Source organism: Rhinatrema bivittatum, chromosome 3, assembly GCF_901001135.1.
Source record: "Rhinatrema bivittatum chromosome 3, aRhiBiv1.1, whole genome shotgun sequence".
In the NCBI taxonomy this organism is placed as follows: Eukaryota; Metazoa; Chordata; class Amphibia; order Gymnophiona; family Rhinatrematidae; genus Rhinatrema; species Rhinatrema bivittatum.
Genome location: NC_042617.1, coordinates 296,609,510 through 296,637,029, shown reverse-complemented (window position 1 = coordinate 296,637,029; position 27,520 = coordinate 296,609,510). Strand labels below are relative to the sequence as shown.

At 47.2% G+C, this 27,520-nt stretch overlaps 1 protein-coding gene across 2 annotated transcripts in view; it reads right to left on the bottom strand.

Moving 5' to 3' along the window:
* Nucleotides 1-27,520, bottom strand: part of FAM186A (family with sequence similarity 186 member A) — a 160,105-nt gene that overhangs the window by 14,492 nt on the left and 118,093 nt on the right. For both annotated transcript variants that reach the window (XM_029595003.1, XM_029595004.1), the window contains exon 7: nucleotides 2,773-2,958. In XM_029595003.1, coding sequence (XP_029450863.1) covers nucleotides 2,773-2,958 — 186 coding nt within the window. The remainder of the gene's footprint in view (nucleotides 1-2,772; nucleotides 2,959-27,520) is intronic.

The following is a 27,520-nucleotide window of genomic DNA, read 5'->3' as shown; positions in this document are numbered from 1 at the left end:
TGTGTATATGAATGATTGTATGAGAGAGCATGTGCCAGTGAGAGCTTGTGTGTATGAATGATTGTATGAGAGAGAGCATGTGCCAGTGAGAGCCTGTGTATATGAATGATTGTATGAGAGAGCATGTGCCAGTGAGAACCTGTGTGTATGAATGATTGTATGAGAGAGAGCATGTGCCAGTGAGAGCCTGTGTATATGAATGATTGTATGAGAGAGAGCATGTGCCAGTGAGAGCCTGTGTGTGTGAGAAAGAGAAATGCATGTGAGAATGAGAACCTGACTGTGTGTTTGAGGGAAGAAGATGGAGAAAAAAGAAACAGAAAAAAAGACAATATAAAAGGAATTGGCAAAAAAATAAGAAAGGGAAGGTGAAAAAAAAGCCTGTGACCAACCAATTAGAAAACTAAGATCAGACAGCAAAGGCAAAAAAAAAAAAAAAAAGTACTTTTTAGTGATTGGCACATGTACTCTTTGGGAATGTGCAAGAATAGCACTTTCTCAACGGATCTCACAATGTACGAGATCAGCATGGAGAAAGTGGAAGCCCACGGGGCCTGCACAGAGGAGGCAGCAGAATGGACTTCAGTGTCAGTAGCAGCAATCGGCACCTCCGCAATAGCCACGCGGCATCAGTGACAGTGGCAGCAGAGGAATGAGAGAGGTTCTGAGGTTGCTGGCAAAAGAAAGAGAGGGGGGGTCTACCTTTAGTGTGTGAATGTGTATGAATGGGACTCTGCCTGGGGGTGTATGTGTGTGAATGCATGGGTGCCTGCCTGGGGGTCTGTGTGTGTGAGAATGAATGTGTGCATGCCTGGGAGATGGGGAGGGAGTGTTGTGAACATGAATGGGAGCCAATAAAAGAAACCGACTGACAGATGAAGTTTGTAACGCTTGCTTGGACTTGAAGTGTACGAAATACCAACCTTCAATTGAAGATTTAGCCAATGAAATTCAGCAACAAAAAAGTCACTAAGCAGGTAAGGTAAAGAATTATTTGTTTTTGCTTTATTAATAAATACAGTATATATATAAAAATTATAACTTTGTTGATTAGAGCTACAAATATCACAAAATTATGGATTTTTCTAGAAGTGACACACCACCCGAGTTATGCTCGATTTTTTTATGAATTTTGACACACTGAGCTCAAAAGGTTGGCCATCACTGTACTACTAGAAACTTAGAGAAGTAACAAAACCCTTCAAACACACTGAAATCCATTTAGAAAACCTGCCAGACCATAACAAACTAACTCCCAGGACTCAAGCAGCAGCAGCAACTGTACCTGGGAAGAGGCAGCACTACACTTGTTACTATAGGCCCTAGAACATCAATGCACCTTCTTATGGAAAAAACCAAAAAAAGCCAGATACTATATGCCAGCAGAATCCCTCACCTCATTCACACACACAAAGCACAAACTGACCCTTAGCTAATACAAATTAAGGGACCACAAATTAGGAACAGAAAAGTGCAAAGAAAAACATGAAATGGGAAACCCTGAGAAGGTCGACTGCACAGTTCTAACAGCAGATACTTGAACTATGCAGTCCTGCTTCAGGAGGCCCTGCTTTTGCTCTGGGCCTCCTGAAGCAGGTGCCCATATTTAAGCTGCAACACAATGATTCAGAGGTGCCAACTGGGACAGGGTAAGAGTAGGGAATGAATGAGACTTGTGGGAGCATAGAGGAAAACAGGATGCAGGGACTGGTGACAGTACGTAAAGTCGATAGTGCATGGCACCTCTTTTTAAAGTTAGTGGTGACTGTGCACTACTGTGCACTATGGACCGTACGCCCCTGGGATATTCTGAAAACCTCAGTGGCTGTGGGGTTCTCAGGGCAGGTTTGGGTACTATTGGCCTAACATATCAGAGGGGCGATATAATAAGTTGGGTTTGGCAGAGTGCACGTTTTTTGGGTGCAAACCTTACTGCCGATACAGCAAGGAGCTTTGCACACAAACAATGTGTGCATAGCAATTGTGTTGACACGTTAGCACCCTCTCATACAAATCCTATGCTGATGATAGCATTAGCTGTTACCCCCCAATGCAGAGAGGTGCACTGGCTTATCTCATGTCTTCTTAGCACTGGAAACTTAACTGCTAGTCCGAGGTGGAGTAAAGTTCCAGGGCTGTTAGTCTATGGGCGGAAGCTGGAGTTCTGGTGCTGGGACCTGCAATCAGGATCTTCTGCATGCATAAGTCATATTTTATGTGCAGAAAACATGGCTTATTTGCATAAATCATAATTTTATGCACACTAAGCATCTTGTTTTACACATTTTCAGGTTTGTGAGCATTATTTAACTCAGTGCATTGGCATACTGTTAGCTTACTGCATTGGAAGTTAAAAACAATTTTTTAGCATGTACGTTAAGAAACTATGTGTTGAATTTCAGTGCAGTTTTAACACTCGGCTTATTACATAGTCCCAGAGTGAGGAGTTTAAACAAGATAAGCTGCTTAATAGGAAGCCAGGTAAGAGAGAGGAGTCATGGGTGTGGTACAGGGGCGGATTGGCCTATCGGGGGATCGGGCATCCCCCCGGTGGGCCGATCACTCCTGTCACATGGTCTGCCGTGCGCGGCCGTGGCAGAGCCGCACTCAGCAGACCACGTGATGTGTCCTGGGCGGCGAATGCCCGGGCCGGTCCGACATCGTGAATCCGCCGCTGGTGTGGTACATGCAAAGCTGTCTCTCCTAGGACCTTCCCTGCAGGAAACCCTTTCTAAAACCAACTTCTGCTCTGGTTACATGTCATGTTCTTACCTTCTCTGTAAAGACTGAAGGGCTTTGTTCTTTGAGAAATGCACATCTAATTGCAGGAGTCTGGGGACATCTGGGAACGCACCAGCCTTGGACCATATTTCCAACAGCGGTTGCTTTTTGGCGAAGCGGAAACTCTCATCTGTTATGTGAGGCTTCCAGATGGAAGTCATCTTGTATTTTGGTTTTCTGTAAGAAGAATTGTCAGCATTTGTCAGTGGTTAAGGTGCTGATTGTCCATGACTGACTGGACTTTATTTCTTGGGTAATCAAAAGAAAACTATCCATCCAAATGTGGATAGATTCAGAAAAGGAAAATTGGTTCTTACCTGCTAATTTTTGTTCCTGGAATACCACAGCTCAGTCCAGACTCCAGGGTTTTGCTTCCCTGCCAGCAGCTGGATTCAGAGAAAGTTTCACTGACAGTGAACCATAACCTAGTGTGCCACCTGCAGTCCCTCAGTATTGACCTGTACCCAACCAAGATTATGTCAAATGCACCCTGCACTAATAACTTTGAATTCTACCTCCCACATCGAGCAGGAGCGAGGGGAATTTGTAAACAAAAATTTAAATTCATACAGATTTTTGCATTAGTCTTACTTGGAGCTAGAAAAGGCTTACAAAGCTAATCTTAGCAACTCCCCCGTTTGCGGGAAATGTGAAGGGGACACAGGGACCTACATACATGGTTTCTGGAGCTGCCCCAAAACGTATTACTTTTGGGTGCGGATTCGGTCTTTTTTAAGTACTTTGTTTAAGGTGTCTTTACCACTTACTCCTAGAGTCTGGTAATATTTGGGTGTTAGTCTTACCTCCCATACTTGGTCTCTTGAGACCGTAAGTTGTTTATAGATAAAGTTGCCTTATTGGCATAGAAGACTATCCTTTCTGTGTAGGTGAGAGGAGATTCGCCGAACCTAATGCTTTGGAAAAACAAGGGGGTAGATTTTAAAAGGTGCATGCGGGCGTACATGTGCGCTCACTACCCGGCGCGCACAAGGGGGTGCACAATTGTGCATCTTGCACGCGCCAAGCCGTGCTGCCTTCCCCCGTTCCCTACCCCCCCACCCCACCTTCCCTTCCCCCCCCCCCCACCATTTTCCCCTTACCTTTCTTTTTCTTTGTTTTAAAACTTACTTCAGCCCTGGGGCTGAAGTAAGTTGCGTGCGCCGGCCGAGGCGGGGTCAGAGGCTCCCAGCAAATGGCCACTGTGCTGGGAGCCTCTGACCCCGCCCTGTCCCCGGACCGCCCCACCCATGCCCCGCCCCCTTCCTCACTCCTTTTGTAAAGCCCCGGGGCTTTATGCGCGAGCCGGGCCTTTTGAAAATAGGCACGGTGCGCATAGCCCTTTGAAAATCCAGCCCAAGGTGTTTAAATTGCTTACTTTTGAAACTATGACAGCCAAAGCAACTTCAGACTCCAAAACAGAACAGCACTTCAGGGTTTGGCGGGATTACATTGACTCGCTGTCTCTTTTCCTCAGAAATACAATCTTTAATTTGTGATGGAGCTCTGACTTGATGCCAAGACGTGTTCAAGTGCTGCATCCCTTTTGACCACACAAATAGGTTCTCTGGGCAAATTGGGTGTCAAATGTTGCCCCCCTCCAAGGTGGATCCCAGACCTTGTTGGTTTGTTTTATTAGATTCTATTAAATTATATGACTGATGTTAGACATTCAGTACAGGTACCTGCCTACAATATTTACAATACAATGCCGGGAAGCATGGGGGGAGGGAAGGAAGAAAGCATCAAAGAGATTTATTTGAACTGCGTAGTGACTATTGTATTGTCTCATTGCAACTTTCTTCAAAATTTCTTTTTCGTCCGTTCAAGAGAATGTAAATGTTGATCTGTTTTCTGCATTGTTTTGAATAACTAGTACTGTTTATGGTCTCTCTGATGGAAAACTCAATAAACATGCTTAATATAAAAATGTAAATCCATTCCCATGAACAAAGTAGAACAATATTGAGACCATCAACAACATGATATACAAAATATCGGTATGAGAGGAGGACTTTTCTCCCCCCAGTGGGTGGGTCTCTGGACTGATCTGTGGTATTCCAGGAATGAAGATTAGCAGGTGAGAACCAATTTTTCTTTCCTGTTCATACCCAGATCAGTCCAGACTCCTGGGATGTAAGCTCCCTTAAACAGGGTGGAACCTCAAGAGTTCCACTTGTAAAACCCTCTTCACCAGAGCCTGGACATCCAAGAGACAATGTCTGGCGAAAGTGTGTAACAACTTCCAAGTAGGCGCCCTGAAAATCTCCTGAAGAGACACATAGGGGTAGATTTTATAAGAAGTGCGCGGGCGTACTTTTGTTCTCACAACCCTGCGCAAACAAGAGTACGCCGGATTTTAATAGATATGCACGTAGCCCAGGAGCAGTTTCGGAGGCCTCGGACATGCCCCAGGAACGCCCCTGGGCCGGCACCATGCCCCCGAATGCCGAGCCGCCCCCGACACGCCCCCCCCCCCCCAAGCAAAGCCCCGGGACTTACGCGCGTCCTGGGGCTTTGCGCACGCCGGCAGTCTATGCAACATAGGCTCGGCGCGCGCAGGGGGAGCTTGGGGCAGGTTTTCGAGGGGTACACGTGTATTTTATGCTCGTACCTCTTTGAAAATCTGCCCCATAATGTCTGGCAAAAGTGTGCCACAACTTCCAAGTAGCCTTCCTGCAAACTTCCTGCAGAGACACCTGTTGGGCCTCAACCCAAGAGGTCACCTGAGAATGAGTCAAGGGAGCTTTTAAACCCTCAAGCTCAAGACTATTCTTACAAAAATAATCCAAGCCAATGGCCTCTTTTAGTCAATGCACAATCATAGCTTTTGAAGATTTGAACCTCTTTGGTGTAGTGCACAGCACAAAGAGATGATCCATGCTCCAAAAATCATTAGTAACCTTAAGATATCTCAATAATGCTTGCCTTATATCCAAGACTTCAAGCTTTTTCATGTGAGGAGTGGACAAATCTGAATCCAGAAACACGTTCCACAGTTAAACTAAGATGGAATGCTGAAACAACTTTTGGTAGAGAGGAAGGCACCGGACGTAACAATACCCCAGACTCTAACACTGTGCGCAAAAAGATCTCAACACTACAAATGTTGCGGCCTCCGGGCTCTTACCTTGGCCCAGAGACCACAGTTGAAGCCGGGGCCTCGCCTGAGGCCGCCAACGCCGGGTGCTTCCACAGCCGGCCGCCACATTGCCGGTGCGACAGGAGCCGTGTCGGGCCTCCTCGATGCGGCAGGAGGCCGCCAACGCTGTCATCTATTCCCGCGGCATGGAGGCCACATCCGTGGACTTGCCTTGCAGGGGAGCCACCTCCAGACCCTCCTTCAGTGGCTTGGACACCGCCGACGTCGTCGGGGCCTGCCCTGAGGCCCAGCTCCCTCCTCTCCGGCTCAGCATTGCAGCAGCAGCATGGCTGATGTCCAGGGTCCTGCCCCTTCTTTCCTTAGGGGCGGGCCCGTGGCTTCTCTCCTGATTTAAAGGGCCAGCGCAGGTGCGGCCCTTGTGGAGCTCCTCCCAGGGAGTTGCCTCTTCTGCCTACTTAAGGACTCTTTGTTCATTCTCTCATCACCTTGGCAAGGATTCAGTCCTCCCTAGGACTTCTCTGTCTTGTTTCTGCCTGGCTACCTTGTCTTCGTTCCTGAGATTCCTTGTCTTGACCCAGAGGGACTAGTCTCACCGCAGGGGCACACATCTGGTCCCGTGCTTAGGAGCACCCCCTGGCGCTCCCATCCACTGAGCCTGAAGCTCTGAGATTCTCCTGGCTGAACAAATAGCCACCAGAAAAACTACCTTCACAAAATAATCACAAAAAAACAAAATTACCACATATACACAATGTATAAATGTTTTGCAAATTATTTATATCATATTCCACCTACAAATAAAAATTAAATTTCATACACTTATAATTTTTACTTATTTAATTTATACCCCCTATGAACTTCCTGAAACTGCGCTGCTGTGAAAAACTTTTTTGGGTAGTTACTACATCTAATGGATTAAAATTGTGATATTGTATGGATGGTGTATAATAATATTGATTGTGAGTTGCTTATTTTTTAGATGATTGAATTACTGGTGTGGAGTCGTTTGTTCAGCGTATTGAATTTCGCTTGTGAAAGGAGGGACTTATGGCAGGTTCCGGTGTATCAGGTATAGATGGTAAAAGAGTTCTGTTTGAAAGTAGTAGTGTTCTATATGATACTGACTGGTTCCTTTTTTATTTTTTCCTTAAGTCGATGGTTTTGAGGCACTGGGTTAACAACATAAGATGGCAACTTTCCGGCCATGTTGAAGAAAATCAAATGTGTGATCCATTAATGTGTGCAGCTTATTGGTGTCAGGTAAGAAAGTTAAAAATGTTTTAATGAAAGGTCACATTTGACATAAAGGAGAAAACAGTGTTTAAAATAAAGAAAATAACTAGATAAGAGATTTAAGGAAGTTTATAGGGGGTATAAATGAAATAATTAAATTTCATGCACTTATAATTTTTACTTATTTGTAGGTGGAATGTGATATAAATAATTTGTGAAACATTTATACATTGTGTATATGTGGTAATTTTGTTTTTTGTGATTATTTTTCAGATACTATGTAAAAGTCTGTATGAATTATATGTAATGTGTGGTTTTAATGGGATGTCCCCTGAAGAAGACGAGTTGGGTCGTCGAAACTAGGTCCTAGTTGGGGTGACTTTTTAGGGTTGTTAACGTTATGATATTGTATTTCATGTGATATGTGTTGTAATAAAATAATTAACATTGTAAACTCCATTTTTTGTGGCTGTTTTTTAGATGCGGCGACCAGAATTGTACACAGTATTCAAGGTGCAGTCTCACCATGGAGCGGTAAAGAGGCATTATGACATTTTCCGTTTTATTTACCATTCCCTTCCTAATAATTCCTAACATTCTGGTTGCTTTTTTGACTGCTGCAGCACACTGAGCCGATGATTAAAAAGTACTATCCACTATGATGCCTAGATCTTTTTCCTGAGTGGTAGCTCCTAATATGGAACCTAACATTGTGTAACTACAACAAGGGTTATTTTTTCCTATATGCAACATCTTGCACTTGTCCACATTAAATTTCATCTGCCATTTGGATGCTCAATCTTCCAGTCTTGCAAGGTCCTCCTGCAATGTATCACATTCCGCTTGTGATTTAACTACTCTGAATAATTTTGTATCATCTGCAAATTTGATAACCTCATTCGTCATATTCATTTCCAGATCATTTATAAATATATTGAAAAACACAGGACCAAGTACAGATCCCTGAGGCACTCGTTTCCAGTCTTTTAACCTGTTTGTAATCCATGAAAGGACATCGCCTCCTATCCCATGACTTTTTAGTTTTCTTAGAAGCCTCTCATGAGGGACTTTGCCAAATGCCTTCTGAAAATCCAAACACACAGATTTGTGAGGCATAACTTCCCTTGGGTAAATCCATGTTGACTGTGTCCACTAAACCGTGTCTTTCAATATGTTCTGTGATTTTGATCTTTAGAATAGTTTCCACTATTTTTCCCAGCACTGAAGTCAGGCTCACTGATCTATAGTTTCCCAGATCACCACTGGAGCCCTTTTTAAATATTGGGTGTTATGATTTGTGGGTTTCATGGACCCTTGGCCTGAGGTGAGAGTTGTTACCACCTGTGGGGAGGAGCCCCAGAGGTCCACACCATCGTGAGGCAAGGTCAGGAGCAGCAGGGGCTTGAGGAGAGAGTCTGTGGGAAGTCCTGAGGAGCGGGGTGTGACACAAATACTGAAGGACCCCACAGTATACAGGTTGGGCTGGAGAGCAGTGCCTGGGCAGAGACCTCCAAGAGAGTGGTGCTAGGCAGACCCAAGCAGCGGGAAGCGCGAGGCAGGAAGTGCAGGAGGTATACTGCTGAGACAGCCCCGAGGGGCAGAGCTGCATAGCAAGGAAGGTACTGATGCTATGATGTAGGCTAACCCGCGAAGCGGGGAAGCCCAAGTTGGGTCTCCAGGTAATGATGTAAGCAACCCCGAGAAGCAGAGGAGGTGTGAGTACAGTCACTGATGCAAATGAAGGCACAGCTCCGAGGAGCAAAAAGCACAGGCAATCACCGATGTGGAACGTAGGTACTGCCCCGAGGAGCGGGGAAGCACAGACAGTCTCTGGTGTAGGATGTAGGCACTACCCCGGAGTGGGGAAGCACAGCAGTCGCCAGTGTGGCACGTAAGCACTTGCCCCGAGGAGCGAGGAAGCACAGACAATCGCTGACGTAGAACGTAGGCACTGCCCCGAAGATTGGGGAAGCACAGATGAGTCTCCCAAGTGGTGAGGCAGTTCCCAGAGGCAACCCCGAGGAGCGGGGAAGCCGGTGGGTAGGACTCCTGGAAGGCACAGGGCTAGCCCGAGGAGTGGAGGAAGCCATGAGACCAGGTTTCCAGAAAGAGCGCAAGCAGGCACCCGAGGAGCGGGTACATGATCCAGGGTCCAGAGTCCAAGGAAGGTCCGAGACAGCCACCACAGGTCCAAGGAGACAGGAGCAAGCAGAGTAGCGATGGAACTCGTTGCCAAGTCAGCTAGCATGGGGCAAAGGCAGTGCTTAAGAACCCTGACCAAGTGATGTCATCAGTCGGGGACGCCTCTGAGGTTCCCTCCGTAGTGTCTTCAAAAGAGGGCCTGGTGGCACGCCTAGGAAGGCCCAGAGTCAGCATGGGTGGCAGTGGCACCCCAAGTGCCACGAGGAACCTTGAGGTATGCAGCAGTAGAGGCTAGCACCTGCCGTGAGCAGGCCTGGAGAGGGAAGATGAGTAACACAAAATGTGAGTAGACGTGGTCGCAGCCGTCTGCGACAGATGGTCATAACAGTACCCTTCCTCTTAAGGCCCCTGGGGTTTGGGTTTGCGAGGATGTGTGGCATGGAACTGCCAGATAAGGTCTTTGACTAGGATATTGGTGACAGGTTCCCAACTGTTCTCCTCAGGTCCAAAGCCCTCCCATGAAAGGAGATATTTCCACTTTCTACCACGTTTTCTTACATCCAGGACATCTCGGACTTGATATGTGACAGTGGTAGAGGCTCTGGTGTTTTTTTAGAAAATCCGAATAGCACCAAAGGTTTTAGTAGAGAAATGTGGAAGTTGTTGTGAATTTTGATCGAAGAAGGAAGCTGGAGTCTGTAGGTGACTGGATCCAGATGCCGAAGCACAGGGAAGAGGCCAATATACCTAGGAGTGAAGTGAGCCGAGGGCAGCTTGAGTCAGATAAACTGGGTGCTGAGCCACACTTTGTCTCCAGGTTTGAACTGGGGCGCTTCGCGATGATGTGCATCAAAGAACCTCTTTGATCTCTGGGCAGCCTGCTTGAGCAGCTGCTGGATACTGTGCCACAATTGATGCAACTCTTGGGCAGTTGACTGTGCCACTGGAGAGGGCATGGACAGAGGGAGCGGCAGCGGTGGCAAAGGCTGACATCCATAGTCCACCTGGAAGGGCAACGAACCTGTGGAAGCTGATGAGAATTTAGTGCGAATTCTGCCCATGGAAGGAGGTCGGCCCAATCATCCTGCTGTAGGCTCACATAGGCCCGCAAAAATTGCTTTAAGGTTCTATTAGTCCTTTCAGTTTGTCCATTGGCTTGGGGATGGTAAGCCAAGGTGAAATCCAACGAGATGTTGAATGTTTTGCAGACAGACCTCCAAAAGCATGCAGTGAATTGGACTCCACGGTCCGAGAGGATATGCTTAGGGAGACCATGGAGCCGGAACACGTGCCGGATAAACAGCTTAGCAAGCTGCGGTGAAGAGGGGAGACCAGATAGAGCCACGAAATGGGACATTTTAGAAAAACGGTCGACGGTGACCCAAATGGAGTTGTTATCATTGGAGACAGGCAGGTCCACTATGAAGTCCGTCGCGATGTGGGTCCATGGCTCGCTCGGAATGGGCAGCAGTTGCAAGAATCCCCACGGTCTTCCTGCTGGAGGCTTATGACGGGCACAAGTGGGACAGGACTCTACGTAGGTCTGTGTGTCTTTTCTCATGGTAGGTCACCAATAATACCGCTGGAGTGTGGAGAGAGTTCTAGATTGGCTCGGATGTCCTGCGGTCAAGGAGTCATGAGCCCATTGAAGAAACCTCCGTCGCAATTGGTGAGGGACCACCATCTTCCCAGGTGGCACTGGAAAAGTGGCGGACAGGATGATCTTGGCAGGATCAATTATGTGCCGCGGGGTATCGGGTATGCCCTCTGCGACGAAGGATCTGGAGAGAGCATTGGCATGGCAATTCTTATTGGCTGGGTAGTAACGCAGCAGGAAATTGAATCGGGTAAAAAAGAGGGCCCAATGGACCTGGTGATGGTTTAAACATTGAGCATGATGTAAATACTCGAGGTTTTTGTGATCCGTGTATACGGTGATCTGGTGATGGGCTCCCTCGAGCCAGTGACGCCATTCCTCAAAGGCCAGCTTGATGGCCAGTAACTCTTTATCCCCGATGGTGAGAGGGGTTGGCCTCCTTGTGAGTCATGGCCATGAGTGGTGCGGTCAGGGTAGAATAATGGTGAATAAAAGACCGATAGTAATTGTCAATTTAAAGATCCAGTATTGTTCTCCCACCGGAGAGCAGCGCTGGGAAAAAAATGAACATGGGTGTAAAGTATGGGTAGTTGAGTATTAGCTCAGAACAGCTCCTACTCCAACATTGGAGGCGTCGATCTTGACAACAAATGGACGTCTGAGATCCAGATGGCAGAGACATCGTTCCTTGAGAAAAGCAGTCTTAAGATCCTGGAAGGCGGTCATGGCTTCAGGCGACCACTGAGAGGGGTTGGCCTCCTTGTGAGTCATGGCCATGAGTGGTGCGGTCAGGGTAGAATAATGGTGAATAAAAGACCGATAGTAATTGTCAAAGCCAAGGAATCTCTGAAATGACTTGAGGCCCATAGGTTGAGGCCAATCGTGGATGCTCTTCAATTTCTGAGGATCCATTCTGAACTCTTGGCTGGACACCATGTAGCCAAGGAAAGGAACGGTCCACTGCTCGAAGGAGCACTTTTCCAGATTGGCAAAAAGTTGGTTGTCCCATAGACACTGGAGAACACGAGAGACAACCCGGCGATGGCTTTGTAGATCTTGCAAGAAGACTAGGATGTTGTCAAGGTACATTACTACGCACTGGTAAAGCATATCTCTGAAAACCTCGTTCATCAGATTCTGAAAAACCGCGGATGCTTTGTAAGGCCGAATGGCATCACAAGGTATTCAAAGTGACCGTCACATGTGTTAAACGCGGTCTTCCACTCTTCTCCTTTGCGGATATGGACCAAATTGTAGGCTCCCCGGAGGTCCAATTTGGAGAAGATTTTCGCGCATACCCTTTGAAAATCTACCCCTGTATATGTCAAAAAATGTCATCTATGCTGTAATCTGTAAGTGTTCTGAGGTATATATTGGATGCACAAGCAGAGTTATTAAAACCAGGTTGATGGAGCATAGATCCCGTATCAACAATAGAGTAGTGACAGCACCATTGGTCAATCATTGTGTTGAGCACGGCTACAGCTTTGACGATTTGAAATGGACTATAATCGAACAAGTTACGGCGAAATCCATATGGGACGATTTGGGTACAATTTTAAACAGGAGAGAACAATACTGGATCTTTAAATTGAAGACTGAGGCACCTAGGGGATTGAACGATTTGATTGACTGGTCATCCCTCCTATAGAGGAGGAGGAGTTTTTTGCGATTCAGCCATGTTTGAAATCATGTGATGTTAGTCCCTTTAAATCAGGGATGCTAACAAGGGAGGACAGGTTCGCCATTTTTGTTGGAGGATGAAAACGGAGTGAGCAGCGCCTAGGCGAGCTCGTTATGGATTTGGAAAACGTAACACTACTAAACTGTTTTGGACACAATTTGAGTGGCTTCTCCTGAAGAAGATTCGTCGAAACCGGGCCTTGTTGGGGCAAGTGCCACTGAAAAGATCTGTTCCAAGGACTCTGAGTGCTAAACAAACGCAAGCTAAGTAATACTCTGATCTCTAACGACTGGTGACCTGAATCCCTTGTCTTATACACAGTGTTTTATATCTAGGTCTTCTAAAAATTGAAAAACATTAAAACAAAAAGATATATAACATTAACAAGGTTAGATAAAATTAATTTTAAGAAAGATATAGAAAATACACAATAAAGATACTTTTTTAAAAAAATTGATTAAAAAGTTTAAGTGGTGGAAGGTGGTGCTTATGATTATATTACAAAAATTGAGTGAGACACCAGGGTCAGGTGTTCTTGAATTATATGAAGCATCACTAGACACTCTTTAAATATTTTTAATATAAATTGAAAAATTTTCAAAAATTTTTTATATAAAAGACCGAGTTAGTGTGTGACACTGAGGTGAAATAAAAAGAAATTATAAAACATACAAAATAAATGATAAAAGATTGCATTTGTGCGGGTTGTTTGATTAATCTGTCATATGACAGGGCAAAGGTAGCGCCGGCGCCATTTTGGTTCCTGTTCCCTGACGTCACGAGTGTAGGAGATCGCTCCCGGACCCCCGCTGGACCCCCAGAGACTTTTGGCCAGCTTGGGGGGGCCTCCTGACCCCCACAAGACTTTATTTTAAAGGGTTGGGGTGGGTTTTAGGGATGTTTTAGTGTGCCGGTTTTCCCGCCCTCCCCCGATTTACACGATATTTAAAAACACAAAACCGCGACGATCCGATTCCCTCCCCCCCCCAGCCGAAATCGATCGTTAAGACGATCGATCACACGATACACATCTCTACTGTAAAGTAGCCCAGTCGAACTGCGGATTGTGTTGCTGTAGCCACAGCAGACCCAGGACCACATGATGAATGGCTTTGTCCAGAATGTGGAAAGAAATGGTTTCTACATACAGGGTCCCTGTGCAGAGCTGAATAGGATCCGTGGTGTGTGCAACCTCAACAGGAAGAGGTTCTCCATGGATGGATGAGAGGAGTAAAGACACAGGGGAGCGGATGGTGGGGATCCACAGGTGTTCAGTCAATTGTTTTAATATAAAGTTCCCACCAGCCCCAGAGTCCATCAATGCCAGAGTGTGGAACTCCTGGTTATCCATTTTAATGGAGATGGGTACAGTCAATGGAGGAGATGTTGAAGTCAGGGCTAGGAGTAGTCCTCCAGCAGAACCTAGGCCTGGGAGTTTCCCGGACAGACTGGACATGAGGCTATGCTTGTCCGGGTTGGCTGCAATACAGGCAGAGACCGGATTGCTGGCAGCGGCATCGTTCCTTGGGAGAAAGTCTGCTCCAGCCCATCCTCCCCTTTGTTCTGAGCTGCATTCATTCTGGGTGAAGATGAATGTCGAGTTCGGGATGAGCCTGGGGTAGACTTCCGGGACGCTCTAGACTCTTGTAAGTGCTCTTGCAGATGGCATTCAATGTGTCCAGTAAGGCCTATCAAGGAGTCCAATGATGCAGGGAATTCACGAGCCGCCAACCCATCCTTAATCCGGGGACTCAAACCTTCGAGAAAGATAGAATGTAAACAATCTGAGTCCCAGTAAAGTTCCGACGAAAGGGTTCTGAACTCAATAACATAGTCCGTTAATGAGCAGGAGCCTTGTTGGAGATGGAAAGTGATGACCCGGAAATGGCTCTTCGGCCTGGATCATCGAAGACAAAACGCAATAAAGCCAGGAACCCCAGGAGATCTTGAAGAACCAGGTCAGCATGCTCCCAGAGAGGCGACACCAAGGCCTTAGCTTCCAGAAGGGAAAGGATGTAGGTGGACTTGGTGATCACATCTGGGAAGTAAACTGGTTGCAGACAGAAGTGCATATTGCATTGATTCAAGAAACCCCTGCACATAAGAGAGTTCCCTGAAAAGCATGGAGGTGCCAGCAAGGGCACAGTAGGCTGAGGAACTGGTGTAAAGGTGGATGTATTGAGCTTGGTAGGCATCCTGGTGGCAGTCAAGGTAGCGTCTAAACGAGTGCTCAAGTTGTCAATGGCAGCTGCCAGAGTCCCCAGGAACATTTGCTGTTCGCTGATTCTTTGAGCCAGGCCAGGGATGACCTGGAAGGCTGAGACCTCTGCCGGGTCCATGGACTTGGCAATCTGTTACGATTTGCGGGTTTTGCAGACCCTTGGGCTGAGGTGAGAGTTGTTACCACCTGTGGGGAGGAGCCCCACAGGTCCACACCATCGGGAGGCGAGGTCAGGTGCAGCAGGGGCTCGAGGAGAGAGTCTGTGGGGAGGTCCCAAGGAGCAGGGTGAGAACCACAGTACTGAGGGACCCCACGGTATACAGGTTGGGCTGTCAGAAAATATGTTATTAAATATGAAAAAGGCAACTTTATTGAGCTGGGAAGCCTTCCAACTTCAGACCCCTCTGTTTTATGAAGGGGGTCAAATTTGTTAACTTTTTGAAAGAGAAGGAACAGACTAGCCCCTACCTGGCTTTTTCTGTTTATTTAAACCACTGCTAACAAAGAGAGAGGGCAATGCAGGCGTAACTTTGACTGACCGCATGCATGAGAGAGACAGATAATAGCAGGCTAATAGCTTCATTGATATTGGTAAGCTTTTTGATTATTTTTTCTACATATGAGAACCCTTTCTAGCAAGTATTAGCAAGATATGTATTAGAAATGCATTTATTTTACAAGAGAAATGTCTTTAGTAGATGTTTATCTAATTTCTATTGTTTCAATTACTATTGTTACATTATTCACACTTTTAGCTCTACACTGTTTTATTCAAATGAGATTTAAGCACTGTAATACTTCATAAAGTTATTCATATGCTATAAAACATTATCACCCTTTTATCTGAATAAAAGAAATTATTTTTCATACATTCAGACTGGTTGATTTCTCTAACTCAAAAGCAGAATCCATATCTCTAATAAATACACTTCTTCCTAAGGGCAGAAGGGTCGTGTGAATCAGGTATGGTAGGAGCAGAGTGTACCCTGTCACATTCGCTGACATGGCACCCCGGATGTGTAAACTTCTTTAGAGAGATAGGTGATGTCTAGGGAAAGATAAAATAGGAATTTTTAGTTTCCAATAAAGTGATATTACCTATTATAAAATATTCTGTATTGGTACAGAATGGCAGATCCGTATAGGATAAGGGCAAGCCAGGAGACAGTTTTTCACAGGTGGGTGGAGTCCAGTCATATACAGGAAAATCAGTCTTTTGTTCTGTGCTTTCATAAGGATATTTGCCGTTTAAAAGCACTGACTCAGTGTTATGGTTAAGCGGTGTTTGGGTGGATCCTTGGGTACTGTGGCAGATGACCACACCCACAGCTTGAAGAGTACCATCAGAGGTGGCAGTAGTGAGGCAATCTGGTAGTAGCAGTCTCAGGGACCTCTGCAGAGGGAGCCCTTCTCACCTCGTTGGTATAGGGAAGTTCCGAAGCAGGTTTCCCAGCAAGGTAGTACTGTGGATGAGATAGACTGAGAGTTAGAGTACTCACTAGGTGTTTGCTGTAGGTATGCAATTCCACCAGGTTGAAGAAGATAGTGCAGGCACCAAGGCAGGGAGAGCAGTCCCTCGAGGAGCAAGTACCTGTTCCCTGTACAGCACCTGAAATAAAGCAGAGGGCCCCCAAGGAGCGGGTACCCAGGTTAGCAGTTACCCCGAAGGGCAGAGAGAGAGCTTCCAGTGGCAGCACGGAAGCGGCAGAGTAGCGTAGACAGGAACAGATTTGAGTCCTTGCTAACTCAACGAGCTAGCAAATTAGAATAGGTTATATACCCAGATAGCGTGCCGTCAGCAAAGGAGAACACCCCCGAGGTTCGCACCAAGGTTGGAATAAAGATGTGGGTGGCGCGCACGCGCGCAACCTAGTAGATACCTGGGAGGAGCTTGGCGGGAGGCTGCACCATAGCCGTTCCGGGGACGCCGGAGAGGTCAGCTTGTAGACGCGATGGTAGCCATCTTTCCTAGGTAAGCAGGAGGAGCCGAGAACAAGGTGAGGCAAACGGGGCGAAGCCATCTAGCACTGACGGATGCAACAGTACCCCCCCTCAAAGGGCTTCCACACTGTTTCCTATCAGGTCTTGGTTTCTGAGGATGCAATCTACGGAAGTCTTGCAGCATCTCTTTATCCAATATATTAGCCAAAGGAGCCCAAGAGTTTTCTTCAGGTCCATAACCCTCCCAAGATAGGAGGTATTCCCATACTCTGCCTCTTTTTCTCACATCAAGAATAGCATCTACCTTGTATTCAATGTCTTCTTCTGCATCTATAGGTGTAGCTTCAGGTGTCTTGTTAGAGAACTAACTAAGGATCAATGGCTTCAATAGTGAGACGTGGAACGCATTGTGGATCTTCAATGTAGATGATAGCTTCAGACTATAGGTGAGATTTCCTAATCGTTGGAAAATGGGAAATGGTCCAACGAAGCATGGAGCGAAGCGAGCTGAAGATAGTTTAAGTATTAAGTGCTTAGTGGAAAGCCAGACTTTGTCACCAGGCTGAAAATCTGGAGCTTTGCAGTGGTGAACATTGTATCCTTTTTTAGCTTGAAGTCCTGCTTTAAGAAGCATCTCTTTTGTCTGAGTCCAAAGTTGTTGAATATCTTTGGCAGTAGATTGAGCTGCCGGGGACGACACTGATAATGGAAGTGGCAGTGGTGGCAGTGGTAGTCATCCGTAAACCACTTCGAATGATGTTGATCCAGTGGATGTTGCTGGATGAGAATTGATGGCGAATTCAGCCCAGGGCAACAGTTCAATCATTCTGGTGAGTGTTCACGTAAGCACGAATGAACTGCTTGAGTGTCCTGTTCATTCTCTCGGATTGCCCGTTAGATTGTGGTTGGTATGCTGAGGTGAAGTCGTGAGAAATATCAAACTTCTTGCATAATGCCTTCCAGAACTTAGCTGTGAATTGGGCTCCTCGATCAGAGACTATGTGCTTAGGCATGCCATGTAGGCAGAAGATGTGCGTGATGAAGAGCTTGGCGAGCTCCATGGTGGTGGGTAAGCCAGGGAGAGCCACAAAATGAGCCATCTTTGAGAACCGATCTACAGTTACCCAAATCGTGTTGTTTCCTCCTGAAAGTGGTAAGTCTACCACAAAGTCTGTAGCAATGTGTGTCCATGGTTTGTCTGGTACTGGCAAGGGTTGGAGTAGACCCCAAGGATGACCGGGTGGTGTCTTCTGTCTGGCACAATTTGAGCAGGAAGCAACGTAGGAGAATGTGTCTTCCTTCATGGTGGGCCACCAATAAAAGTTTTGTAGTTTAGACAGAGTTCTGCGTTGGCCAGGGGGTCCTGCCAGTTTAGAGTCAAGAGCCCATGCTAATAACTTTTTTCTGAGGTTCTTGGGTACGATGGTTTTTCCTTCAGGTACTGAGTGAGTAGCTGCCAAAATAACCCTTTCTGGGTCAATGATGTGTTGCGGTTCCTCTGGAATGTCCTCTGCGAGGAATGAGCAAGATAGGGCATCTGCTCTGATATTCTTATCTCCAGGGCGGTATTTTAGCACAAAGTTGAATCTGTTGAAAAACAGAGACCATCTCGCTTATCTATGATTTAGGCGCTTTGCGTGGCAGAGGTACTTCAGATTCTTATGGTCTGTAAAGACAGTGACTTGATGTTGCGCTCCTTCGAGCCAATGGCGCCATTCTTCGAATGCCATCTTTATAGCCAGGAGCTCTTTATCTCCTATTCCGTAATTTTTCTCTGCTAGAGAGAAGTGATGGGAGAAGAATGAGCATGGTTGTAAAGCCTTCAAATCACTGGCCTGGCTTAGTACGGCCCCTACACCATCATCTGAGGCATCAACCTCAACGATAAAGGGCTTGGTGGGATCCAGGTGTTGGAGACACGGCTCACTCGAAAAGACATCTTTTAATTTCTGGAATGCAGCTATTGCCTCCGGAGACCAACTGGCAACATTGGCACCTTTCTTCGTCATAGCTGTAAGTGGAACTGTAAGTGAGGAGTAGTTCTTGATGAAAGTCCTGTAATAGTTGGTGAAACCTAAGAAATGTCTGAGAGCCTTTAGACTGGTGGGTTGTGCCCACTTCTTAATGCTCTCCAGCTTCTGTGGATCCATTTGAAAGTCTTGGTTGGAAACGATGTAGCCCAAGAAAGGCACTGATTCCTTGTGGAATCCGCACTTGGATAGCTTGGCGTATAGATGATTCTCACGGAGTCTTTGCAGCACTCTTTTGACATCCTCCAGATGAGTGGTTATGTTTGAGAGAATATCAAATCTCATCTAGGTAGATAACGACACATTTATAGAGGAGATCTTGGAAAATGTCGTTCATTAAATTTTGAAAGACAGCCGGGATTTTGCATAGGCCGAAAGGCATCACTAAATATTCAAAGTGACCATCCCGGGTGTTGAAGGCTGTTTTCCACTCATCGCCAGCGCGAATGCGAAGTAAGTTGTAGGCTCCTTTTAGATCAAGCTTGGAGAATATCTTGGCTCCCTGTAGTCTGTCGAATAGCTCTGAGATCAGAGGCAGGGGATAATGATCTTTCACTGTTATCTTGTTGAGACCCCTGTAATCTATACATGGACGCACTGTTCCGTCCTTCTTCCCCACAAAGAAGAAACCTGCGCCAGTAGGAGACTTGGAGGGTCTTAAGGAGCCTTTTTGGAGGTTTTCCTGAATATATTCGGACATGGCTTTATTCTCCGCCACGGAGAGGGGGTACACCCGTCCCTTGGGTGGTTCAGTGTTAGGCTTCAGATTAATATCGCAGTCATAGGGTCTGTGAGGCGGTAGTACATCTGCAGCTTCTTTTGAAAAGACATCTTGGAATGATGCATATTGAGGCGGCAACCCCGGCATTACTAGGGTGGTTGGCATGCAGGGTATAGGAGCGACCTCCATCAGGCATTTACCATGGCAATCCGGACCCCAACATGAAAGTTCCAAAGTATCCCAATTGAATTGAGGCATATGCTGCTGCAGCCATGGTAATCCCAGTACTATAGGGTGCATGGCTTTCTCTAAAACAAAGAAGGAGATCGTTTCAGAATGGAGAGCACGGTCCATACACATACTATTTTGGTGAGTTTGATTACTTCACCCGGTAAGGGCTCTCCATGAATGGACGACAGAAGTAGTGGAGACTTCATAGTGGTAGTGGGGATCCGTAGGTGCTCCACTAATCGTTGTAGAATGAAATTGCCTCCTGCCCCTGAGTCCACTAGGGCAAGAGTTTGATACTCTAAGGGTCCGCAGATCAAGGATACAGGAAGAGAGCGCGGAGAAGGAGCAGTAAGATCTAAGAAGAGTCCTCCCGCAGGACTTAGGTCTGCCAGTTTCCCGGACATATAGGGCATGTTTGAACAGCATGGCCAGCTTGTCCACAGTACATGCACAGCCCCAATTTCTTCCGTGTTCTTCTCTCTTTTGATGTCAGATGGCTGCAGCCTAATTGCATAGGTTCTTCTTCGCCAGCAACTGGGACCAAGGGAACAGGCCTGGGTGTGGACTTAACTCAAGCTTCACCCTGAAAGGGTTTTCTGGGAGTCTTGGTCTCTTGAACCTTGTCATGAAGTCGGCGATCAATCCTTGTTGCCAACTTCACTAGTTCAGCCAAGGTCTCAGGCATCTCACGAGCAGTGAGCTCATCCTTCAGACGAGAGTTCAGTCCTTCAAAGAAGAGGGTCTTCAGGCATTTCAGGTTCCAATATAATTCAGACGCTAGTGTCTTGAATTCGATAGCAACATCAGCTAATTGTTTATTACCTTGCTTCAGGTGAACCAAGGAAGATCCTGCAGTAGTATTCCGGGCAGGGTCATCGAAAACTGATTTAAACAGTTCAAGGAATCCTTCAAGGTCATGAAGAATCAGATCCTCGTGCTCCCACAGCGACGAGGCCCAAGACAATGCTCTTTTGTCTAGATAAGACAAGATATAGGTGGTCTTGGCATAAGCTGTGGGGAAATGGCTAGGTTGCAGGGAAAAGTGCATGCAACACTGGTTAATAAAACCTCTACATTTCCAAACTTCCCCCGAGAAACGTGTTGGAACAGATAGAGGTACAATAGTCTTGACCGTCACTTCAGGCGGTGCAACTTCTTTACCTGTGGTGGTGGGTAAGTTCATCTGTGTGTGCAGTTGGTTGAATGCAGCAGTCAAATTCTCCAGCGCATTCTGCTGTTCGGAGATTCGCTGGGCTAGGCCTGGAATGGCCTGCAATGCGGTGACCTGAGCTGAATCCATGGAGTGAGCAATCTGTTATGGTTGGCAGTGATTGGGTGGATTCTTGGGTACCGTGGCAGATGACCACGCCCACGGGACAGAGCCCCGTGGGGAGCCACAGTACTGGGCTAGACTCAGGATGCACAAACACAGACTTAGATCTTTTATTGTATAGCTTTGATGAGTACCACCAGAGGTGGAAGTAGTGAGGTGAACCAGAGGTAGCAGTTTCGGGACCCTCGGCAGAGGGGACCCGTCTCACCACGTTGGTATAGGGGGATTCCGGTGTAGGTTTCCCAACAAGACAATGCTGTAGATGAGACAGACTAAGAGTTAGATTACTCACTAGATGGTAGCTGTAGGTTGGCGATTCCAACAGGCAGAAGTAGATGGTACAGGCACCAAGGCAGGGGGAGCAGGCTCTTCAAGGAGCGAGTACCTGATCGCTGTAAGGCACCTGAAATAAAGCAGAGGGCCCCCGAGGAGCAGGTACCCAGGTTAGAGATTACTCCAAAGGGCAGAGAGAGCTTCCAGCGGCAGCATGGAAGCGGCAGAGTATCTTAGACCAGCCGAGACCAATCCTTGCTAACTCAATGAGCTAGCAAACAAGTACAGGCTATATACCTGGATGGCATGACATCACTTGAGGGGGACGCCTCTGAGGTTCGCGCCATAGCTGGAATAAAGACGTGGGTAGCGCACGCGCGCACCCTAGTAGGACCTTGGGCGGAACATGGCAGGAGGCAATGCCATAACCGTTCCGGGGATGCTGGAGAGGGCGGCTTGCAGACGCGGCGGTAGCCATCTTCCCAAGGTGAGAGGGAGGAGTCAAGAAAAAGGTGAGGCATAAGGGGCGAAGCTGTCTGACCCCGACGGACACAACAGAAGTCACTTAATTTCTTAGGATATGAAGTCTCAGTGTAGGGATTTTGGCCATAAAAGAAAAGAATAGAAGCCTTACAAAAAATAGAAGCACCCACTATTCTGAAAGAGTTATGTTCTTTCCTGGGAATATGCAATTACTCAAGACATTTCAGTATTCCAAGATCACACAGCCTCTGGTAAAACTCTTGAGGAAGGGTGAAACCTGGCAGTGGAGATCTGAGCAGCAAGCAGCCATGGATGAGTTGAAGGGAATCCTGAGTAAAGCTCCCTGTCTCTTTTATCCAGAAAGTGGCAGGAGCTTCTTCCTAGAATTAGCCTTCACTCCATAGTGCATGAGTGCTGTCTTTTACCAGAAATATGATACTGACAGAGGTGGAAAATAAATATTCAGAGTGTGAGAAATCCCTGCTAAACACAATATGGGCGCTTCAACACTTCAGAAGCTGTTTGCAAGGGGAGAAACTGATAGCAGAGACTTGCCACCAGTCCATAAGTTTTTTAGCCAATGACTGAAATAAAGCCGGTCAAGTCTCCAGAAGCAAAATCGCTTCCTGGACACTCGCTCTTCAAGATTGGCCATTTGAGGTGCGCTATGCCCAAGGACATAAAAGCACCTTTAGCCAAATTACACGATTGCACTGCTGAAGAAGAACTGGAGGTGATCTCAGATCCTGAGACCATCATTAAGCCTATGACGAAGAAACATGCAACCATTTTCCTAAAGCATATGTTGATGGTTGTGCTTTCTGTAGGGATAGTGACCACAGATTAATAGCTGGAGTAGGAATAGCATGGGAAGAGAATCACCCCTGTAGTCCCGTCAGTTACACTCTGGGATCCAAATCAAATCAGTATGCAGAGCTCCCCGCAGCACTGACAGCTGTGCAAACAGCTGAACAGCATGGTTTACAGACCATTGTAATCTGCACAGATTTTGGCTATCTCAGACATAACTTCATGACACATCTGCCTAACTGGAAAGCGAATCAAATGCTAAATTCTAAAAAGAAACCTGTCAAACACCACAAATTGATTCTAGCCTTAGATCAGTTAGTGCAAGAAAAAGAAATGACAGTCTATTGGAAAAAGGTAAAAGGTCACTCTAAAGTCACAGGTATGGACAAGGCTGGCAACCATCTTGAAGACCAACTTGCCAAGGAGGATGCCACATCAGATATGTTCTGTCAAATGAAGAAATCTCCCACAGTAGAAGTGAAAACAGTCACCAGGCATCAAGCTAAACTGGCTGCTATTCCCACACCCCAATGGTATAGCGAAATCCCCACCTTTGACCTAGTGAATGCCCAGAAAGTAGATCCTACCCTGGGAAAGTTCAATGCCTTCATTCAGGTTCCTGAAGCAAATCCCCTCCCTGAAGCAGATTGCCAGGCAGATGAGGAGTTACAGTTCCTCTATGCTTCCAGAAATCAGTTTCAGATAGCAAAAGATTTACTGATATGGACCAGTAAGAAAGAAATCACACAATGGATAGACCCGCAGTCCCATAGGTGGATCATGCTACAGCATGCCCATGATGAGCCATGTGCCAGACACCGAGGGGATCAGATCACTTATGATGCCCTGAAACAAGTAAACCTATTGGCCGCACACGTACCAAGATGTGAAATCAAACACAAAAGGGTGTCCCACTTGTTGCAGGTTCCAATTCACTTCACCCTCACATAGAGCGCCCTTACGAACCCGAGGTATTACCATGATCTGGTCTGATATTCAAATAGATTGGGTCAGGCTTGTTGTCAGGTCTCTAGAGGTAACAAATATATGCTCACAGTGATCTGCCTGTTTATTAAGTGGGTAGAGTGCATACTTGCCCCTAATAACACTGCTGAGACCACAGCCACTCTACTCTTGAATCATGTGTTCAATCGCTGGGGTCTGCCTATGAAAGTAGACTCAGACCAAGGTCCACGTTTTATTGGACAGGTAATTAAACATATGTGGAAACTGTTGGGTGTGAAAGTAAACAACATATTATATCACCCCCAATAGTCAGGACAAGTGGAAAGAACACAGAAAACCATGATCAGCATTCTAAAGAAGTATGAGTCCACATCAGGTAAGGACTGGGGTATCAAATTACCCCTAGTGTTAATGGCTATCCGAGCCACACCACCCCATACTATGGAGTTCTCCCCATTTGAGATGATAACAGGAAGAGAAATTACCTTACCTATGCATTTTCTTTACAGAACGCAGGATGCTAATTTGGCTAGTGCTACAAATGCACATGAATATGTTACCCATCTGCAGGAACATTTGCAAAATACTTTTCCCTTTGTCCAAAATAATTTGGAGACAAATGTCAGAGGTAAAAAAGCCTATTATGATTTAAGAGCTACCTGTAAAGAGCATAAAATTGGAGATAAGGTCTTTTACTAGAATTACAGTAAAAACAAAGCCAAAGAAAGCACATTTTTGCCTAGATAGAAGGGACCTTTTGTAATTGTGGATAAAGTCTCACCAGTCACATATCTTATTCGAATTAAGACAAATCCTGATGGGGAAGAGGTCCTTAAATGGGTCCACATTAATCAGCTCAGACCTTGTCATCCTCGTAAATTTGTGGATCAGAATGCTGTAGGGGTGTGCATTCGGATTGACCGCATTAGTAAAACGCAACTCATATTTTTTTTTTACTTAAAAAATTGATTCGACATAAACGATCGGATTTCCCACATATCGAACATAGATATGTTCGATATGTGGGAAATCGCGATTGTTGAGCCAAAATAAAAATATAAACCCCCTCACCCTCCTTAATCCCCCCCCCCCCGACTTACCACAACTCCCTGGTGATGGAGCGAGGAGTGAGGACGCCATTTCTGCAATCCTTGGCGAGAAGCATGTGACGTCGGCGGCACGTCGAGTGACGCCGGCGTCACGTGATTCCCGGCTCGTTCGCGCCGGACGGCTCGTTCGGCCCAAAAAGAACTTTTGGCCAGCTTGGGGGGGGCTCCTGACCCCCCCAAGCTGGCCGGGAATCACGTGACGTCGCGTCTGAGTGACGCGGCGCCACGTGATTCCCGGCTCGTTCGCGCCGGACGGCTCGTTCGGCCCAAAAAGAACTTTTGGCCAGCTTGGGGGGGTCAGGAGGCCCCCCCAAGCTGGCCAAAAGTTCTTTTTGGGCCGAACGAGCCGTCCGGCGCGAACGAGCCGGGAATCACGTGACGCCGCGTCACTCGACGTGCCACCGACGTCACATGCTTCTCGCCAAGGATTGCAGAAATGACGTCCTCACTCCTCGCTCGATCACCAGGGAGTTGTGGTAAGTCTGGGGGGGGGATTAAGGAGGGTGAGGGGGTTTAATTTTTTTTTTTGCACATATGTACATATACCCAACTCATTGGATTTTTTTTATGTCCATATTGGCCGCAAGTGGGACTCCCTTTCGGACATAAAAAATATGAACATAAAATTTTGCTCTGCACATCCCTAGAATGCTGTGCCCGGAGACACTGACATTAATAATAAAGCAGAGAGTAGTTTTCTACTGTTTTTCAGATGCAGAACCAAATCCCTGAGGGTGATCATCCTAGTGCTGCTGATGACAGGATCAGAAGCTGCCAAGCTGGTCGAGCCTGGTCCTTCCTCTGGCATTATGATGCAAGACACCCCGGCTTCCTCATCAAGTAGTCCCAGATTGTCACCCAGAAAATCTTTGTGTCGCTGGATCCCCAACATGTGATCCAGAAACATTTTAACCTAACTAACATGCATTTGCCTGCAACTAAAGCTCGGTTCACGGATCATCTGAAATATGTTACCCAGAATGTTCAGAACATTCTTAGCCAATTGGATAAAATTATGATCCAGCCCATTAGAAAAGACTTAGACTGACCCAAAAAGGTTTATTAGACTAATTGCTGGATCCATTATGTTTTTCTGCCCTGGGTTCTCTCTTTGGTGCATTTATGTCCATTGCAAATGCAGTATACGTAAACAATTTGCAGAGCACTGTTAGTTGCAGGACAATATGAAAAGTATCTCTAAACAGATACGATGCCAACAAGAACAATTAACTTCTCAAGGCAAAACACTAAGTAACACTGTCACCTTGGTTAATAGGGATGTGAATCATTTTTTGACGATTTAAAATATCGTCCGATATATTTTAAATCGTCAAAAATCGTTAGAAGCACGATACAATAGGAATTCCCCCGATTTATCGTCAAAAATCGTAAATCGGGGGAAGGGGGAGGGGGAGGGCGGAAAAACCGGCACACTAAATCAACCCTAAAACCCACCCCGACCCTTTAAAATAAATCCCCCACTCTCCCGAACCCCCCCAAAATGCCTTAAATTACCTGGGGTCCAGAGCGGGGGTCCCGGTGTGATCTTTTACTCTCGGGCCTGCGGTGCATTGTAGAAATGGCGCCGGCGCTACCTTTGCCCTGTCATATGACAGGTCAAAGGTAGCGCCGGTGCCATTTTGTTTTTTGTCCCCCGACGTCAGGAGTGTAGGAGATCGCTCCCGGACCCCCGCTGGACCCCCAGGGACTTTTGGCCAGCTTGGGGGGGCCTCCTGACCCCCACAAGACTTGCCAAAAGTCCAGCGGGGGTCCGGGAGCGACCTCCTGCACTCGCCATTTTGTGAAAAATGGCGCCGGCCGTACGGCAACACGATTCGACTGCAGGAGGTCGTTCCCGGACCCCCGCTGGACTTTTGGCAAGTCTTGTGGGGGTCAGGAGGCCCCCCCAAGCTGGCCAAAAGTCCCTGGGGGTCCAGTGGGGATCCGGGAATGACCTCCTGCAGTCGAATCGTGTTGCCGTACGGCCGGCGCCATTTTGCGCAAAATGGCGCCGGCCTTACGGCAAAACGATTCGAGTGCAGGAGGTTGCTCCCGGACCCCCGCTGGACTTTTGGCAAGTCTTGTGGGGGTCAGGAGGCCCCCCCAAGCTGGCCAAAAGTCCCTGGGGGTCCAGCGGGGGTCCGGGAACGACCGCCTGCAGTCGAATCGTGTTGCCGTACGGCCGGCACCATTTTGCGCAAAATGGCGCCGGCCGTACGGCAAAACGATTCGAGTGCAGGAGGTCGCTCCCGGACCCCCGCTGGACTTTTGGCAAGTCTTGTGGGGGTCAGGAGGACCCCCCAAGCTGGCCAAAAGTCCCTGGGGGTCCAGCGGGGGTCCGGGAACGACCTCCTGCAGTCGAATCGTGTTGCCGTACGGCCGGCGCCATTTTGCGCAAAATGGCGCCGGCCGTACGGCAAAACGATTCGAGTGCAGGAGGTCGCTCCCGGACCCCCGCTGGACTTTTGGCAAGTCTTGTGGGGGTCAGGAGGCCCCCCCAAGCTGGCCAAAAGTCCCTGGGGGTCCAGCGGGGGTCCGGGAACGACCTCCTGCAGTCGAATCGTGTTGCCGTACGGCCGGCGCCATTTTGCGCAAAATGGCGCCGGCCGTACGGCAAAACGATTCGAGTGCAGGAGGTCGCTCCCGGACCCCCGCTGGACTTTTGGCAAGTCTTGTGGGGGTCAGGAGGCCCCCCCAAGCTGGCCAAAAGTCCCTGGGGGTCCAGCGGAGGTCCGGGAGCGATCTCCTATGCTCCTGACATCGGGGGACAAAAAACAAAATGGCGCCGGCGCTACCTTTGCCCTGTCATATGACAGGGCAAAGGTAGCGCCCTGGGTTCATTGCAAATGCAGTATACGTAAACAA